General features: G+C 35.7%; 1 protein-coding gene across 1 annotated transcript in view; it reads right to left on the bottom strand.

Moving 5' to 3' along the window:
* LOC136030642 (trichohyalin-like) overlaps positions 1 to 20,189 on the bottom strand; it is a 59,444-nt gene that overhangs the window by 13,216 nt on the left and 26,039 nt on the right. The window contains exons 4-7 of the mRNA XM_065709713.1: positions 19,869 to 19,881; positions 16,829 to 17,020; positions 12,405 to 12,584; positions 8,065 to 8,246 (exon numbers count right to left, since the gene is read on the bottom strand). Of these exons, the coding sequence (XP_065565785.1) occupies positions 8,065 to 8,246; positions 12,405 to 12,584; positions 16,829 to 17,020; positions 19,869 to 19,881 (567 nt within the window). The remainder of the gene's footprint in view (positions 1 to 8,064; positions 8,247 to 12,404; positions 12,585 to 16,828; positions 17,021 to 19,868; positions 19,882 to 20,189) is intronic.

Here is a 20,189-nt window from a genome sequence, read left to right as displayed (position 1 = left end):
CCTTAAATGAAAAGGGCTCGTTTCTTTGAGTAAAGACTATGCACCATCGGTGGACAAGCACACCTTTGAATGTTATTTTCTCTCCAATTTTTTCAAATCTTGTAAGAGGTAAACTAAACCACATTAAGATATTTTAGAGAAATTTTAATGAAAATTCCTCGTTTCTTTGACTAACCGTTAACTTTCAGCCCCCCCCCCTAAAAAAATCCTTTTAACACCTCCCATCTTAGCTTTAAGCTGTAGGACATGTTAGTCCAAGCAATTCCCAGCCTGTGACACTGAATGACTGGCATATGGCAGCCTTTAGAAGGCATAATTGCACATACGGCATTTTAAAGGCATTTTCCCGCAAAAACATTTGTTTAAACTAGAATTGATTGTTTAAAATTAATGAAAAATCCATTTAGCGTTTTTTCTGACAACTCCCAGTATTAATGCTTATGTGGCACAATCTGTCAACCTCGATGACACCCTTTGGGGAGCACATTATCACACTTAAACGACCATTAATTTATTTGAACAGCGAAAATTTGCCATTACATTGTTAGATTGCGATTTGTCATGGTAATTCCCAGCCTGTGACGCACAATGTCTGGCAAACAGTACCATCTAGTAGGCATTACTGCACATATGGCATTCTTCAGGCTTTTTCCTGCAACGATATTTATTTACACTAGAATCGATCGTCTACACTTAATGAAAAATCCCTCGTTTGTTTGACTGAATATTAATTTCAGTCCTCCACCGCTGAAAAATTCTTTTAACACCTCCCACCTTAACTTTAAGCTGTAGAATGTGTTAGTTCAAGAAATGACTCCTTGCAATTAAGGTCAGCGTTGCACGATGTACCACTCCCGATGACACCCTTCTGGCGCATATTATCACACCTATAGGTTTTTCATCCTTGTTCCCTCAAAAATAAATTTATAAACTAAAAATGACCATTATTTTTATTTGAATCTGTTGCGTGCTTATTTTTGTTCCTGAAACTTGAGTTGTTTATTTTGTTTCATATTGAGTTGTTTACGGAACTATTTGCGTGCTGAATTTGTACATGGAACTTCATGTGTGCTGATTTTTGTTCGTGAAACTCCTTGCATGTTGATTTTTTCTTCGTGAAACTTATACATTGATTTATCTCCTAGCCAAACTGATTTTGTTCGTGGAACTTGTTGCGTGCTGATTTTGGTTCCAAGAACTTGTTGCGTGGTAAGTTTTGTTCGTGAAACTTCTTTCTTGTTGGTTTTTCTCCTCATGAAATTTATACATTGATTTTTCTCCTCGCGAAACTGATTTTGTTCAAAGAAATTGTTACTTGCTGTTTTTTTTCGTGAAACTTGTTGCGTGCTCATTTCTGTTCGTGAAACTTGTTACATGTTGATTTTGTGCTTCATGAAATTTCTACATTTATTATTCTCTCTAAGAAACTGATTTTATTCGCAGAATTTGTTGTGCACTGATTTTTTGTCCATGGAACTTATTGCGTGCTGATTTATGGTTACGAAACTTATTTATATTGATTTTTCTCTTCGTGAGACATGTACATTGATTTTTCTCCTCGTGAAACTGATTGAACTTGTTGCGTACGGAGTTATGCTTATGGAATTTGTTGCGTGCTGATTTTTCTTCGTGAAACTTGGTGCAATTTGATTTTTCTCTTCGTGAAGCTTGTACATTGATTTTTTTTTCGTGAAACGATTTTGTTCATGGGCCTAGTTGCGTGCTGGTTTTTGTTCGTGGAAGTTATACTGTACTAATTTTTGTTTATGAATCTTGTTACATGTTGATTTTATTCTTCGTGAAACTTGTACATTGATTTTTCTCCACATGGAACTGATTTCATGGAACTTTCTGCGTACTGATTTTTGATCGTGGAACTTGTCGCGTTCTGATTTTTTTTTAGTGAAACTTGTTGCATGTTGATTTTTCTCTTCGTGAAACTTGTACATTGATTCTTCTCCTCATGGATCTAGTTTTTTTCATGGAGCATGTAGCGTGATGATTTTCTTCACGGAACTTGCTGCGTGCTGATTTTCGTTCGTGGAAATAATTGCGTACTACTTATTGTTTGTGAAACTTGTTACTTGTTGATTTTTCTCTTCGTGAAAATCGTATTTTTGTTTCTTGGAACTTGCTGCATGTTGATTTTTGTTCGTGAAACTTGTTGCATATTGATTTTTCTGTTCTTACAACTTGTGCATTGATTTTTCTACTCGTGAATCTGATTTCGTTCATAGACATTGTTCCTCAATTCATCTTGATTTTTTCTCTTCGTAAAATTTGTAAATCGATTTTTCGTTTCGTGAAACTGATTTCGTTCAAACAATCAGGGAACGCTTGCTGAGCCATAATAAATCTACCTTAGAATAGGTCGGTTAGGTTAGGTTGTGTTAACCTAACTAATAGTATGTAAGGAAAAGGCGATCGAGTTTCAAGAAGAGAAAAAGCAACATACAAAGAATATCTTGAACAAGAAAAACAATTAGTTTCTCGAAGACATAAATCAAGATAGATTAAGTTTCTTAAAGAAATAATCCATATGCAGTAATTTTCACGAACAAAAATCAGCATGCATCATGTTTCACGAAGAAAATCAGGATGCATCATGTTTCACGAAGAAAGTCAACTTGCCGCATGTGTCAATAAGAAAAATATTGCGATAAATTGAATTTCACGAAAGAAAAAATAAAAATACGACGAGTTTAACCACGAAAAATAGCAAGATAAATTAAGTTTCACGTATAAAAATCAGCACGCGACAAGTTCCATCAACGAAATCAATTTCACAAGGAGAAAAATGAAAGCACAAGTTTCACGAGAAGGAAAAATCAACATGCAATAAGTTTCACGAAAAAAAATTGGCAAGCAACAAGTTCAATGAACACAATTGAGCATGCAACAAGTTCTATGAAAAATCAGTTTCACGAGGTGAAAAATAAATGTATAAATTTTTCGAAGAGGAAAATCAACATGCAACAAGTTTCACGTGCAAAAATCAGCACGCAACAAGTTCCACAAAAAAAATCAGCACGCATCAAGTTCCAAAAACATAATACCAGCTTGCAACAAGGTTCATGGACAAGAAAAGTTTAATGAGAAGAAAAATCAATGCACATGTTTCACGAAAGGGAAAATAAACACGCAACAAGTTTCACGAACAGTAGTCAGTACTTAAAAATTTCCACGAACAATAATCATCATGCAGCAAGTTCCATGAACAAAATCAGTTTCATGAGGAGAAAAATCAATGTTAAGTTCCACGAAAAGAAAAATCAGCATGCAATAAGTTTCACGAACAAAAATTTAGCCCGAAACAAGTTCCGTGAACAAAAATTAGCAGGCAACATGTTCAATGAACAAGATCAATTTCACGAGGAGAAAAATCAATCTACGAGTTTCATGAAGAGAAAATCAACATGCAACAAGTTTCTCGAACAAAAATCAGCACGCAAGAAGTTCCAGGAACAAAAATAAGCACTCAATAAGCTCCATGAACAAACCAATTTCACCATGAGAAAGCAATTTACAAGTTTCACGAAGAGAAAAATCAACATGCAACAAGTTTTACGAACAAAAATAACCAAGCAGCAAGTTCTACGAGCCAAATAAGTTTCACAAGGAGAAAAATCAATGTACGAGTTTCAGGAAGAGAAAAATCAAAATGCAACAAGCTTAATGAATAAAACTCAGCCAATAACAACTTCCACGAACAAAAAATAAGCGCGCGACAAGTTCCATGAAAAAATCAGTTTCATGAGGAGAAAAGTTAATGTACAAGTATCACGAAGAGAAAAGTCAAAATGGAACAATTTTCACGAACGAAAATCAGCAAGCAACAAGTTCCAAGAAAAAAATCAGTTTTGCTAGGAGGATATGTGGAAGTTTCTCGAAGAGAAAAATCAGCATGCGGGAAGTTTCACGAATCAGCACGCAAACAAGTTCTATGAACATAATCAGTTTCACGAAGAGAAAAATCACCATGCAACAATCTTCACGAAAAGATGAGCACGCAACAAGTCTCAGGAACAAAAATCAGCAGGCAACTAGTTCCATGAATAAAATCAGTTTTGGTAGGAGAAAAATAAATAGTTTCTCGAAGAAAAAATCAGTATGCGGGAAGTTTCACAAGCGAAAACCAGCACGCAACAAGTTCCAGGTACAGATCCAGCGTAAAAATTCCATAGAAGTTTCAGGAAAAGAAAAATCAACACACGACAAGTTTCATAAACAATAATTAGTATGCAACAATATTCAAGAACAAAAATCAGCACGCAGGAACTTCCATGAACAAAATCGGTTTAGCGAGGTAAAAAATCAGTGAAAAATTTTGCGAAGAGAAAATTCAACATGAAACAAGTTTCACGAACAAAAATCAGCACGCAGCAAGCTCCACGAACAAAATACCAACAAGCAACAAGGTTCATGGACAAGGTATGCTTCATGAGAAGAAAAATAAATGAACAAGTTTCATGAAGAGAAAATCAACATGCAATAAGTTTCATGAACAGCAATCAGTACGCAACAATTTCCAAGAACAAACATCATCAAGAATCAATATCCATGAACAAATTAAGTTTCCCGAGGAGAAAAATCAATGTCAAGCTCCACGAAAAGAAAATTCGACATGCAACAATTTTCACGAACAAAAATTTTCACGGAACAAACTCCGTGAAAAAACATCAGCAGGCAACAAGTTCAATAAACAAAATCAATTTCACGGGGAGAAAAATCAATGTACAAGTTTCATAAAGAAAAAAAAATCAACATACAACAAGTTTCACGAACAAAAATCAGTACGAAATAACTTCCAGGGACAAAAATAAGCACTCAACAAGTTCCATGAACAAATCAATTTCAGCAGAAGAAAAAGCAATGTACAAGTTTCATGAAGAGAAATATCAACATGCAACAAGTTTCAAAAACAAAAATCACCAAGCAGCAACAAACATTTCACGAATCAAAATCAACATGCAAGAAGTTTGAGAACAAAAATCAGCACGCAACAATTTTCGAGAACAAAGTCCGTCTCACGAGGGGTAAAATCATGTGGAAGTTTCACGAAAAGAAAAATCAACATTTTACAAGTTTCACGATAAAAAATCAGCACGCAGCATGTTCCACGAGCAAAAATCAGCACACAATAAGATCCATGAAAAAAATCAGTTTCACGAGGAGAAAAATCAATGAACAAGGTTCATGAAGAAACAAATCAATGTTCAGTAAATTTTACGAATAAAATAGAATGGTCATTTTTGTTTATAGATACATTTTGTAGGGAACCGGTTGAAAAATCCATAGATATGATAAATTGGACCAGAAGGGTGTCATCGGGGATTAAACATTGTGCCACGCTGACCTGGATCACTAGGAGTCATCAGAAGCGCTAATGGGAAATTTTCATTAAGTTTGAATGATCGATTCTATTGTAAACGAATGTTTTTGCAGGAAAATGCGCGTATAATGCCCTAAGTGCGATAAAGCCTGCAAGAGGGTGCTGTGCGACAGCCATTCAGTGTCACAGGCTGATAATTACTTGGACTTACATGTTCTATAGCTTAAAGTTAAGGGGGAAGATGTTAGAGAATTCTTTAGCTGTGGGAAGACTAAAATCAACGTCCAGTCAAAGATATGAGGGATTTTTAATTAAGTTTAACGATCGATTCTAGTGTAAACGAACATTTTTACAAGAAAACGCCCGAAAACTCCATATGTGCAATAATACCTGCTAGAGTGTGTCGTGTGCCAGCCATTGAGTGTCACAGCCTGGGAATGGCCATGGAACATTGCCATCAAACAATGTAATGGCAATTTTCCGCTGTTCAAATGAAAACAATGGTAGTTTTTTAGTCTATAAATTTATTTTTTAGAGAAAATGGTTGAAAAAATCCTTAGGTGAGAAAATATGTCATCCAGAGGGTGTCATCGGGGATGGTAGATTGTACCACACTAGCATCAACTGCTAGGAGTCATCAGAAGAAATCCTAATAGGGATTTTTTACTTAAGTTTAAACGATCGGTTGTAGTGTAAACGAATATTTTTGTAGGAAAATGCTCAAAAAATGCCATACGTGCAATAATGTCTGCTAGAGGCTGCGCTGTGCCAACCATTCAGTGTCACTGGCAGAAAATCACCTGGACTAGAGGGAGGATTTATCGCCCAGTCAAAGAAACAAGGTACTTTCACTAAAAGCCCACAAAAATATATTACTGGGGCTTAAATTTACCTGTAACGAGATTAAATGAAATTTGAATAGAAAATATTATTCAAATGTGCGCTTTTCAACTTAACTCAAAGAAACGAAGCACTTTCATTAAAAGCCCTCAAAAATATCTTAATGTGGCCTCAATTTACCTCTAATAAGATTATCTGAAATCTGAAGAGAAAGTATTATTCAAATGTGTGCTTGTCAACCGGGGATTCATAGTCTTGGCTCAAAGAAACGAAGCATTTCTACTAATACATCTCAGAAATACCTCTTAATTTGGTTTAAATTTATCGCTAATAAGAAAACCCCCTTTGGAATTTGTTGCTATGTCTTTCTTTAATTAAAGTTTGTTTTGCTTCTATTTTATCCTATATAAGTTTTTTCACGTTTGTATTTATCCATTTGGGGATTTTTACTTACTGTTTTCTGTGTTTTATAAATGTTTGTAAATTTGTCTTTATTAATAAAATGTAAATGTAAAAAAGTTTGTATCCTTTAGGTTTTCTTAGATTTTTGATTTTTTTTTATCCAGGATTAAACTTCAATATGTTTCACTAATGTAATTTAAGCATCTTGTAGCCTATGCTAATAGGTATGCTCACTCAAGAATGTTCTTAATATAAGTTTAAAATTCTGCGTAGTAAAGAGGAAAAAGAAAAAACTAAAATGAAATCACTCAAAGTATTATGTAAAATCCCTTATGTGCACCGTCATTACGTAACATCCCACGTGAGCGCTGTGATCTATTACAAGCAGGAATCTCCCACGGACCCCGCTGAAGTCTAGTATGTCATGCGTGATTGCTTCATCCATAACATAAGTTAACATTCCCCTATTACATAACAGCCAAATAAACCTCGAAACGTCTTGAAAAACATCTTGTCGGTGAAATTGGTTTCTAGGCCCCCCCCCCAAAAAAAATTGGATGCTAGAGGGCCCCCGATGGAATTGGTTGCTAGGCCTCCCCCCCAGTGAAATCGGCTACTAGGGCCCCGGTGGTTAGGCTAGGGGCCCTGATGAAATTGGATGTTAGGTTCCCGATGGAATTGGATGCTAGGGTCTCCCTGGTGAAATCGGTAGCTAGGGCTCTGTGGTTAGGTTCGGGGCCCCGATAGAATTGGAAGTTAGGACTCCCCGATGGAATTGGGTTTTAGGGTTCCCCCCTAAGGAAGTTGGATGCTTTGGCCCCTCAGTGGTTAGGTTAGGGCCCTCTGACGAATTGGATGCTAGGGCCCCCAATGGAATTTGAGTCTAGGGACCCTGGTGGTTCGGTTAAGGGCTCCGACGAAATTGGATGCTATGGCCCCCCGTTTGAACTGAATGCTAGGGTCCCGCTGGAATTAGCCCTCCCCCCCCCTTTGGAATTGATTCCTAGGGTCCCCCGTTGGAATTGGTTGCTAGGGGCCCAGTGGAATAGCGCGGTATGGTCCGGCGTCTTGAAGGGTCCCCACTTGTGAGCCGTGAAGGCTTTTTCCTACCCCTTGCGGGCTTCGAAGAAAAAACACTCTCTCTTACGTAACAACCAAAAGTAAACAAGTCCTATTAGGTAACAACCACGGTAATCCTAGAATAAGGAAGCCCTGGCCCTCATATATTTTTTAAAAAGAGCGTATTACGCAACAGACATGTGATTCTCTTAGAAAACATTCCCTATGACGTAACCACTAAACCCTGTTACGTATTTTTTACATACAGGTGCGCTATAGTATTTTGTCAGAGTCAGGTATGCGTAATAACGTCTTGAGGGATTAGTAGCTCTAATAGCTTACCCCTTATCTGGCCCCTTGAAATCAGTGAGACATCAATTTTAACAATAGGGTTATTGGAATTTTTTTCATTAATTATATGTTAATCTTACCTTCTGAGGCTCAACTCTTGCTCTCTAAATCCTAATTGATGTGAATAATGCTGGGTAACCTTTTTTTGCTTTTCTTTTAAAGACTCTTTCAGTTCAGTCAAGGATGCTTCAATTTGTTTTTCTATCTGTTTCCTTCGTTCTTGGAAGCTAGATTCTTCTTGCTGATTTGCCAAAAGCAGACGCTAAAAAGAATTTTATTTTGGTATTTGTCTTAGACACAGTTCATACTAAACAGCTACCTACTATTTCTACTCCTCCCATCGGCAGCAGCTTTCTTGGTATTTCGGAAAATATGCATCAAAGCTCATTAGATTTATGTTACCAGGGGAACAAGTGTTGCGGGAGCAGTACTTTGATTTTGTATTTCTGCTATTGATGAATTGCTATAGTTGAAAATATTTTTTTTTCTAAGAAAAGTTATGAACACATTCCTGACAGACAGTCTCAGATTATATATGTTCTTAATTCCAACTCCATTCTCTATTTCGTGACATTCAATCCATGTTGTTAGTTTTAAAATGCGCCATATGTACAAGCTAATGCTTTATTGCTTTGCTCTAAAACATAAAACTTAAAAGAATCTACGTTGTTATATCTGAATTCAAAGCATGTTTAAACTAATCTTGTTTCTTTGGCAAAATTACTGAAACACCACATAATTGTTTTCTATCCATTTTCTGATAAACTTAAAATGATTCAACTTCAATTACAAAGTAATTGCGAAATAAACTGCAGAACTGCGTCATGGCTTTGAATTATTATTTATAATGTTTCCACAACTAAGTATAGATCAATTAATACAGGTATTAGCCCTTCTCCTCTGAAGAAAAAAAGCTTTATGATTCTTACTTGCGAGTCATTCGCTAGGATAGAGCCCGAGCAATGAAACTTTGGGGCCGGCTAGCCTCGGGACTGTAAAACTCAACGACCTAAAACTTCTTTAATAATGTCTGCTCGGCTGTATCTATCCTACTGCTAAATTTCAAGCGAATACAAGAGCTCTGCTGTGGAAGGTATATGGCACTAAGACGGGCCGGTGGCCTTTAAAAATTAATCCTCTCTGCTCTTTTGGCTTAAAAATTACTTGCCTCTCAAATTTCGAGTTGGTTCAAGTCAGAGAAGATGGATATGCTCCTGAAAAGCATCATTCTTCTGTACAATTGACCCGAGGTACTTGCTCGATGAATTTCAAGTCTGATTGGTGAAAAACAGACCTCTTCGTCTTTCTTCCGAAATTATGGTGATGACAGGTGACCTGGAAGGGGACAAGAGCCCACTTGTGTCCTCGATCAGACAGATATAAAATGATTACTTTCTTCCACATCAAATATTGCTCAACATGCCTTATTTCCTTCTAAAAAACTGACGGTGACGGGGGGGGGGTTCGAGAGGTATTGTGCCTATATTGTGACAAAATTCCTATTGTTTTATGATGTCAGCACGGTTGTGATTTATATATGGCCCAAGATAACTACCTTTGCACTTATATAATTGCTAAGATTAAACTGGTTGTGCCTGACAAAATGTAGCAAATTTTTAAGAAGAACAAACGTTGTTAATTGTTAAGAAGATATTTCCCGCCAGTGAACAAAAAGGAAGGATAAATACACAGATATTCCCGTCGGGTCTTCTGCTCGGCTTTCCTCATTATACAAAAGCAAATAGTAAAAGATATACTGATGGGGTCCTAAGGACAAAAAAAAAAAACTCTCGCTAAGCAGTTATGACAAACACTATCAATTTTCCTAATTTCAAAAAAAAAATGGCAGTGGCGATGTAAGTTTCGGCGAAAATCAAAAGAGCATTTTGTATTAAAATATGTCTAGTAGAAAATTTAAATAACACAATCTCAAAACCTCTTCCTAGTTGTTTCTGTCTCTTATTTTGTGTGAAAGAAAATGTGGAAACAAACCTGTTTTCTGAATGCTAATAAAGATGATACTAATTAGCAATTAATTTTTTATTAAGGTTGATTACATTGTTAATAAAAAGTGAACGATGCAATCGTGATAACTGAAGTTAAGTTTAGATTACTCCTTACTGTTCACAGAAGGAATTAATTAATGAGGTTTAATGTCTTTGGGAACACAATCATTAGCTATAACTATTAATACTATTAATAGCAACTTAATACAGCACCAAACCCCCTGATGTAAATATTGCTACACACACTCCTCATCCATCCCAATCTATTTAGATTCTTCTCTCTACCCCTTCCAAAGAAGTTTCATTTCCCTTAGATTCTTCCTTATGCCCTTCTCCCAACCTATTCACGACCTGCTTTACGTTTGGTTTTAGGGGGCTGGCCAAACAGGATGATCTTTGGCAATCTGTCATCCTACATCCACAGAATGTGTTCTAACCATTTCAAACTTTCTCTCATATTAACCCCCAGAAAGTGGGCTAAAACCACATATTCTGTATGGCTTACAGCTAAAAATTATGTCAGGCGATTACCCAAAAGAATAGGTAGACGATTCCTCTGGAAAATTTTTAGAGGAAAACATATTTTCCTCTGTCTTTCAATGTGCCCAAGGTTCTGAGCCCTACTTGACCACTGTCTTCACTGTAGCTTCCGATATTTTAATCTGGGTTTTCACTATTATTTAAGACGAACTATGAGGTTGTCTTAAAATGGTTTTCTTGCTTACAAAATCAGTGAAAACTAAAAGGCTCAAAAATTATTTCTGAAAGCATCCCTTTTAGTGCTAAAAAAGACTGCTCTACTCAAATTTCATAAATTTTGTAATTCTCAAAAACCGACCAAATAGATTATCTCTCTTTGAAGTACGAAGTTCTGCTTGAGTAGGCTACTAAGTTTTGCCCTCTGAGCTGCCTCTACCATATGGATGAACTAAGCGACTGCCAGGGATACCAAGGCCTGACAGGTACTTAGGTGACTGGTATTGGGTGACCCTCTCTTTCCATTATAAGCAAGTCCTAAACATAGGACCCATACTATTTCAGAGACAACGTTGTGGCGTTGCCTAAGAGTCACGTGGCTTGCATGTATTGTTTATTTATTTTTATCTCCAGACCACTTCATATGCAAGGGGTGGTCATATAACTTGGGAGGGCTCACTAGATTGGAAACGACTCTGCGGCCCTTTTTCGAGATTTGAAAAAATTGGAAGCAGCTATCCCTTTCCTGTGCCTTTTTTGGCTATCTGGTCCCCAAGTAACCCCTTATGATATGTCATTTTGTTCAAAATAGCCATTAAATGGCTGAATAGCCATTTTGTTCAAAATAGTCAGGCCCGTCAGCCCTTAGGACAACGGCCATAAATTTTGAAATAGCGTCAATTGTCAGTTATTTATGGATAGATTTTATTTTAGAAAAAGGCGGGCATGTTTCATTCCGGTTGTCTTGTTGGCTTGATATCTTCAGAGATCGTTACCAGGGGCAGAGAGGAACACATATTTTGTTGGGAGGGATGAATGTTAGGGGGGCTGGTAATAGGCAAAGACACTTTTGTCCTTGATCCATTCGAAACTTACAGCCATGAGCCTATAGGCGAGGAGGAGCCCTCTGCTCAAGAAATCCGTTTAGGAGCATACCCCCCCTCTAAGAATGGGGCCAAAAAGGGCCAACCAAAATCATCCTGATAGGTTTGAAGCTTATATTATTAAGTCCTTGGACTAAGGGGAGTCACATGCAGAAGAAAAGTGTTAAAAAAACGCTAGTTCTCGTGAAAAAGAGGCCCAACAAAGGGATAAAAACGGTTGGGTATAAGCGGACATAAATGTAAAATTAATCATATCCAGGCTATCAAAATAACAGTAGAAAATACTGTTTTCTCAAAAAAAAATTATTTTAGCCGTCTTATAACCATAGATGAAGTAAAAAAAATCTTATACTAGGAACCACTCTGAAATATAGTCACTTTACATGACAATCATCCAATGTATTATAGTTATATTTTTTCCTTAGTGAATTTCGTAAGAAATGCCAGATTTTTGTAAATTGTTATTTTTGCATAGAACAAATATAGATAAACAAAAAACAAGTATCCTTTTGGTCCTCCAGAGCAGTGCTTATTTTTCTGCTGTGAAATATATTAAAATTTCCTGACTTTTCGGGATTATTGTTTCTTCATAAAACAAATACAACTACACTTGTCATTTTGTTGATCACCTTTTTTGTAGGGATAATATCCCACTGAGGAAGATGTCGAACTAGATTTTTTCTTGTTTGGACTTTAAATGCCAAATAAATTCGAATCTTTATCTCCAGGTTTCCGATTTTTCTAAACATGAGAAGCAGTAAAAACTAGCATTCTTTGCACCCGACCTTCTAATTGTTCTAAAGTCAGTCAATTGGGATATGTCAGATACTTTACCCTTTTATGTTCTTCTTCCAGGGACTTCTTTCTTTCATCTGCTTGCTGAAGTCTTTCTTCTAGTTTCCTAAGTACTAATGATCTAGAGTTGCTTTCCATATCTTCCAGGTCACTTCTTGCAGATTGAACTTGCTCTTGTCGGAGTAACCAACGTTGGTGGCGCTCTCGTAGCTTTTCAATCTGTAAGCAAACATTATAAGTCAAAAAATATTTTGGAAATTGACAAATTAAAATATTTATTGCATTACTCTGCAGACGGAATCTGATAATTACAAATTTATTTTACACTAATATAAATATATATTGGGTATGATATAAATATATATTAGAAACCTCCTTTTACAAACTTTCAAAATAGGAAGCAACGCTGAGGATAAACTTTTTGAAACCAGATAGACTGACATAAAGGATTTTTTAAGATGAAGGGAATTGAAAACAAGAAAACTGTGAATGAGTCTTTCCTAATTTTGCTTTAACACGAGTAATTCAAATATTTCTATGGAGAGGGATATCTTCTGTTATTTCACTCTCTCATCTATTTATATTGAAAACTCAATAAAAAAAAGTAGCTGTCAAAAGCTAAATATTAAATAAAAGAACATTTATGTTCGACTTAGCATTTATGTTCGACATTAAGTTCGACAAGATGTACAACTAAACGACTCAGTGCAGATAAGAGAGGCCAGAAAATATTGTCTCGGCATCCTTTATTGAATCAAACAAAATTAAACAGTCAAAATAGTTTAGATTGCTTCAATATGATTATTTGTATCTCAGAGTTGGCCATCCATATTTTACGTCAGCTTAAATCTAACAGTAAAGAGTAAAAATTAAACAACGTATATCCATGGCAGGTAATTTTGCTAGAACTCATACCATATAAACTCGTGGCTCTTGGCTCTTCCAACTTCGTCACAAGTACCATATGAGCTCTTAGCTCTTGTTTTTTTCGAATATTAGTTGACTTTTTATTGTATTTGTCAAAATATCTGCTCTTAATTTAGTCTTTTCCTCTTCTCTGGCTGAAAGTTTTCTTTATTTAAATTTTCTTTTTCTTCTGGACAATTTTTCATTATTCATTCATAGATAGAAAGATGGAGGAAGGGAGGGAATGAGACATTCCGAGAGAGGGTATTTTTCTATGATTCTTTATATCTATCCAGAGATAGAGAGATAGAGAGAGAGAGAGAGAGAGAGAGAGAGAGAGAGAGAGAGAGAGAGAGAGAGAGAGAGAGAGAGGGAGGGAGAGAGAAAGAGAGAGAGGTAGGCAGGGAGAGAGACAAGGAAAGAAAGTGAATAAAGGGAAAAGAAAGAGAGAAAAAAAACTGTTAAACAAAATAAAACTCCGAGAGATACAACTAAATAAAGATTCAATTTTCAGAGAAAGGCAACTTGAAATATTAAGCAACGTTACTAAGAACCTTGTTTTTCACGTATGCAAAAAAAGGATAATGCCATGTCAGACACAGAAAAAATAATGTAACACAAATTGCGACTATATCCAAGATTTTTTCCACAGTGGCGGATTTTAGCCTGAAAAAGATCTCCCTCTAGAAGAAACGCTTACTGGAACTGTTAAGAACATCTTTTCCACAGTGGCGGTATCAGCATCAATTTTAGTAAATTAGTTCTTTTACCATAAAAAAAAACAAACTGCACCAAAAGGAAGTAGAACATCAACCTTGATATTCAAGTAGTCGATCAATTAGAGACAAAAGACTGGTTTAAATATGAAGGAGCAATTTTAGAACCCAACCAGGAAAAAAATCGCTTTTACTTCCGTATTACAGCAAAGTTTCTTGATATTTTTAAGTTGGCAATATTATAGCAGTTTATACATATAAGTAAGTAAGGTTTTATGCTAAAAACGCCAAGAAACGAGTCTAAGGTCTTTCTTGCGAGGATATCCCGTTTTCCAGTGATCCTTAAATTAAGCTGTTCACAGTTTGAAAGGTATAAACCAGGTCTTGCTAACATAAACCGAAATTAAAAAAATTGTAGTTTTTGCCACGATACAAATATCAAAAGAAACTTCTTTTATTAGTGATTCCAAACATTCAAAATTTAATAATGTTTAATATCACCATCAAAGGTTATAGTCGTAGGAAATATGTGTAATTTTAGAAAAGTAGAAAAAGACCCAAAAAGGTGCTGTCACGATGAAAATATCCTTTCCACGTAAAGTTGAAAGGGTCTATTTTCATTTTAATGGTTGTTTTTATGTTTTTTAATTAATTTTAGTTTCTTACGGTCTTTTATTATTTCTCTATCTCTGCACTGGAGACAACTGAGTGGAGATCTCGACCAAAATAATTGTATTGCATTTTTGCTTTTCCACTGGCTGGAAGCGTCCTCGTTTTTTCTTCTGCAAGAATTTTTTCTTCTCTTGTTAAGGATACTTAAACTATAAAATCATAATCACACACTAAAATTCCACGCAATTGATCTTCTAGTTCAGTATCATGCTATTCTTTCCTTTTTAAAAGTATTGAATATGGATCGTGTTCAAATGGTTCGTCGTTGTATTGTTTTTATTTGAGTGTCTGATGTACTCGTTGATGGACAGGTAATAATCTTGAGATTAAGCAAAATCACGTCTCAATCAACTCAGGAATGCTCTGTTTGACTCTTTTTTTTTTTTGCTCCTTTTCTGAATCGTAATTGGAAATATGATTCATAGTTTGGCTTATACGACACAATATGTAACTCATTGGCCTTTTTTGAAAAAGATAATTTTCGTGGTTACAAAAAAATAAATACAAATTCTTTTTCAAAGATTTATTTTTCATAAGTAATAGTTGGCATAAGACAGGGGCTTCAATTAAAAAAAATGGGTGGGGTGTATTTTTCAAAAGCTATGGAGCAACATTGTATTTATATTTTTTTCAATGAAAACACAAAAAACGGCATTTTTAAGTGAAAATAAAAAAAAAGGTATTTCGAAATCTGATGGGGGAAGAGGCAAATACACCTTTCCTCCCAATTAGCACCTTTGCTTAAAAAGCCGTCTTTGAGAAGATGGATCTTTTTTTTCTAATAAATAATTATATCCCGGTAAAGGGTGTAGAAAAATTAGGTGGAATGAGTAAAGATTGAAAGTAATTCTGATCTCGGTGAGAAACCACAATTACCATCTCAAAGTTGCAGCAGTAGCTGCAACTTAGTTAAGAGCGAATCATACTACATAGAAACGAAAGTTTGGTATTATCTAAGAAACTGCCAGCTGAAAGCAACGACATTTTCAGATGAATAAGTTTCTCGAATTTATAATATTGAAAGAAGACTCATTTGAACGTAAATAAAAATATTTAGTGAAATCTTGAGTAAAAAATGGATTGCGTCAAGGAAAAGTGTAATCTTCTGCCATATATGTCAAAGCTATCAATTTTTGCAAAAAAGGCCAAAAATGCAAGAATATGCCAATTCTAAGATATCCAATCAAACTGACATGGTCTGTAACTCCTAACTAGAGTTTACGGGTCCCCATCATGACAATTGCGGGAAATCATATTTCAGTATGCGTTGTACAACTGTTGATTTCTTTCTTTCTTTCTTTTTTTATTTTTTTCAGAGACAATCGTGCTTAATGAAACGTCATAAATAATCATGATGGGGCTCGTTTGATTGGAAATTGAAAGTTCTAGTGTCTTTCTTAAGTCATGAAAGACAGCGCGTCTCAACGCAGTGTTTTTTTTTGCCAAGGGCAGTCATTTTATTCAAAAAGAGCCAGAATACAATCAAGTAGAAACTATGGAGCAAATCGGTCGAAAACTATATAAAAGATGTACATGAAATCCACCCATCAATATTCCTCCAGAATCTTAAGTTTATTTTACGATTTTTCTTGTGTTTTGCCCTTCTATATGCAATCCAGAAAATAATCCGTAGCTGACAATTTAATATTTGGAATATATACTTCCTTCCTTTCCCACTCCAAAAAAACACTGAACTTTGATGAACTTGGAAAAATGTTGTATTTTTCCTTGCTCGTATTTTTGGCTTTCATGACTTCTACATATTTTAGCATATACATATGTATAAACCGATGTATATAAATGAGAGACCAGTCACCTTCACCAAGTCCACACTAAAGGGTTAAATTTTTTGGATTAATCTATTCGTGTTTTGCAAAAAAGTGCTGAACCAATGGAAGGGAATCCACTGTTTCTAATCAAAATTGAGAAGTCCAATTATGTTTCAACCAGCAGCGTGTATTTGCTTCCTAAGCTTAGCAACCTCTTGCTTAATGTCAAGAATCAGTGTCATGATGAGTAAGATATCCATACCTTAACTCAAAATTTTCCCTTATACTTACTCCTGCATAAATACGTGATTTCAATTGATCGCAAAATTATAAAATTTAGTTTTATACCCATCTTCGTAAATATTTCAATGGTCTTATGCTGTCTGTATTCGACGCTTACCTTCCATTGCTTCATTTCTTGGGCCAGCCTTTCAGCTCTTTCTTCTTTTTCTTTAAGTAGACTGATCAATTCCTCTCTAAACAGCTGATAGTTCTCCAAAGCGATTGCGTAATGCTTAGCATTTTCTGCAGCTTCTTGTTTTCTTTGTTCTGCTATATGTTGACGTCGCTCCTCAGAACGAAGTTGTCTCGCCTTAAAGAGTATTACAGAAGTTCTCAAAGAAAAGTAAAGAGCACTATTGAAACAATCAACGAGAAGCGGTCACATAAAACTCAAAACAAAAAGAAATTACTATTATTGAATTAAGGAAAAAGCCAATAGAAACTAAAATAAATCACCACATCAGATACAAATATACAATTTACCCCTATGGATTAATATATAAATCTGGATACGAACAGGAATTAAACTTAATAATCAAGACATACTCAAAAGAACCACAACCAAATTACAACGAATAGGAGTAGGTTACTATCCTATTAAACCGGTCATTTGAGCTTTCGATTCAGGATGATTTGTGTTGCCAGTAGTTTATTCTTTGTTTGTCAAAAACAACCAATTTGTTTGTTTGACACAAACAAACAATTCGTCATAAACAACGAAATAAGAATGAAAATAAAAATCAGAGCTAGCGTATATAAAAGGTGCCCCCCCTGGAACCTTCTTGAATGCTCAAACATCATTTGGGCTTTACTGGAAACACATACGCTTTGAATAGTGGGTTTTATTTGTCAAAACACTAACAACGAAAGTACAATCATAATCATAGTTAAGATTATAAGGATAACGATAACCCCTCTCTTATTTGTGGCAATTTCTATTTGTTTTAAGTTTGGCCTGATTTTTCAGTTTAATTTATGCTCTTTTTAAGATTCATCATAAAATTTTGTCTCTATTTGCTTTGGGCCCATTAATTGATTAATAGCCAAAACTGTTCCTTTTAAGTTTTAAGCATTATACGGCTTCATTGCTGCTTGTTTTGGTTTTAATGTGAGTCTTTTTATTTTACTGTAAAGCTACCTCTTTTGAAATATTAAAAAAAAATAATTACGAGAAAACACTGTTGCCCTAGTTACTCGACATAGTTTTATTATTGGGTAATATAGGAATAATCGAAATTTTTTTTCAGTTCTTTTGTTTAATATATAAAATGATTGATTGTAATTAAAATTTGGGGCCACATTTTTATTTCGTTTTAGTTTTGGGCTAAATATTTGGTCAGTCGTAAATTTGTGCAATACTATTCTAAAAATGTCTTCACTGTGAAATTGTGGATGGATGGGGAAGTGGATTTTTATTCTTGTGAACTGAAAGTCTGCGGTTTTTTTTTTGTTCTCTATATGTCTCAAACCACACTCTAGAGGCTTTAGAATCAATACATTTCTTAACCTTACCTTTTATTAAAATTTTTTCTTACATTTTGCTTTGTTTTAACTGTTTCTGGGCTTAAATAATTGAATGTCAAGCATATTTATAAGTAAGAGTTCTGTTTGGCTGTGTTAAGAAAATAAGCCATGAACCAGCAAAATCAGATTTGCTTCCATACTTTTTGTGTTATTGAAGGTTTCATTTACTCTGTCTACATATCCTGAAATTTTCAAGTAGACTAGTAAAAAAAGTCGAATTTTCCAAGCTAAGAATCATAAAACCAAGTTTTTCTTCCAAAACTAGTTTTCCTCGCTTAGGTCTTAATGGTCCAGTCTACTTACCCTGAAATTTCTATTAAAAAGTTTTTCATGTAAATCATGTAATTTATGTTTACTTTTGGTTGTTACGTAATAGGAGTTGTTTGACGGCCAGGAAAAAAGCTCCTAAGTAATTGGGTCTGTTTACTCTTAGTTATTACGTTATAAGACTTGTTAGAGGGCAAGGAAAAAGCTGTTACGTAACAGAGTTTGTTTACTTTGGGTTGTTGCCTATTAAAACTTGTTAGAGGTCCAGGAAAGAAAGCTGTTACGCAATAGGGTTTGTTTACATTGGTTGTTACCTAATAGGCTTTGCTTGTTACATAATAGGGAGTTCAAAAACTCGCGAGTCCCAGGGAAAAAACCTTAAGGGACCGCTAGTGGGGACCCTTCAAGGAGCCAAACTCGTAGCAAGCAATTCCACCACCCTCTAGCATCCAATCTCAATGAGAACCAAACAAATAATCCCAATGGGACCCTAGCATCCAATTCCATCGGGGCCCTAACATCCAATTTCATCGGGCCCCTAATCACGAAGAGCCCTAGCATCCAATTTCACTAGGGGGGCTAGCATCCAATTCCATCGGGGTCCTAACGTCCAATTTCATCTCGCCCCTAACCTAACCACCAAGAATCCAAGCATCTTTTTTCTTCGGGCCCCCTAACCTAACCACCGGGGCGCCTTAGCATCCGGTTCCATCGGGGGCCCTAGCATCCAATTCCATTGGGGTCGCTTAGCAACCAATTTCACCGACTAGACGTTCTTTAAGACATTTCTCTTCAAGATGTTTGACGACATTTTTTTTTTCAATACGTTCCTTCAAAACGTTCCAAGACACCCCAGGACGTTTTTAGAACATTTTTCTTCAAGGCGTTTTCTTCATGATTTCTTTAATTCTTGCGTAATAGGGGAATGTTTACTTATGTTAAGGATGACGCGTTAAGGTGTAACTTGTTTCTTCAGGCCCCGTGGGAGATAGCCGCTTGTAACTAAGGACGAAACACACGTGGGTGTTACGTTACTAAGATGCGAGTGTGGAATGTTACATAATATTTTAAGAGATTTCCTTTTTCTTTCAGAAAGTTTTTATTCAGGGAGCCTTAATATTCTAATGATTTTTGTCCCCATTAGGATTCGAAAGGGCATTTCGATCCAATGAAATGGAGAGTTAACCAAGTTGAATATGGAGGCCTTTCTGATATTATGATTCAGGAAATACATTCTGCATTATAGCCTATTGCGCGCAAGGAGAATCCTTTGTTCGTGCATGCTATAATGATTAAATGAATCGCGTGTTCCCAGATGGCTGCAACAGACACGCAGAAGGGAAAACTGATTACTAGAAATTGCTTACACTTGGTAAGTACCTGCATGTTAAGTAAAGCCTTAGAGAGTGTTATCAGTCTATATTGCTATCAGAGATGAAAAAAAAGCGAGAGTACCATTATGTAAAAAAAAAGGTAAAGGATACGCCACTAGACCCTTAAGATCCGAACCGGCGGTGCTGATCTCCGTCTCAAGGCCCTTCAGCCACGAAGTACAATGGGGGGATGACGAGTGTCATTAAGCAAGAATATGGTAGCCTTCGTACATGTTCAAAAGGTTTTCCTTTCCTCTTCAATACTCAGAATTTTACACTTTTATTTCGGGCAGTCTTGAATGAGCATACCCATGT

This window comes from Artemia franciscana, chromosome 8 (assembly GCF_032884065.1).
Source record: "Artemia franciscana chromosome 8, ASM3288406v1, whole genome shotgun sequence".
NCBI classification, from domain to species: domain Eukaryota; kingdom Metazoa; phylum Arthropoda; class Branchiopoda; order Anostraca; family Artemiidae; genus Artemia; species Artemia franciscana.
The sequence above is the reverse complement of the archived record's forward strand: the minus strand, read 5'-3'. Positions and strand labels throughout refer to the sequence as shown.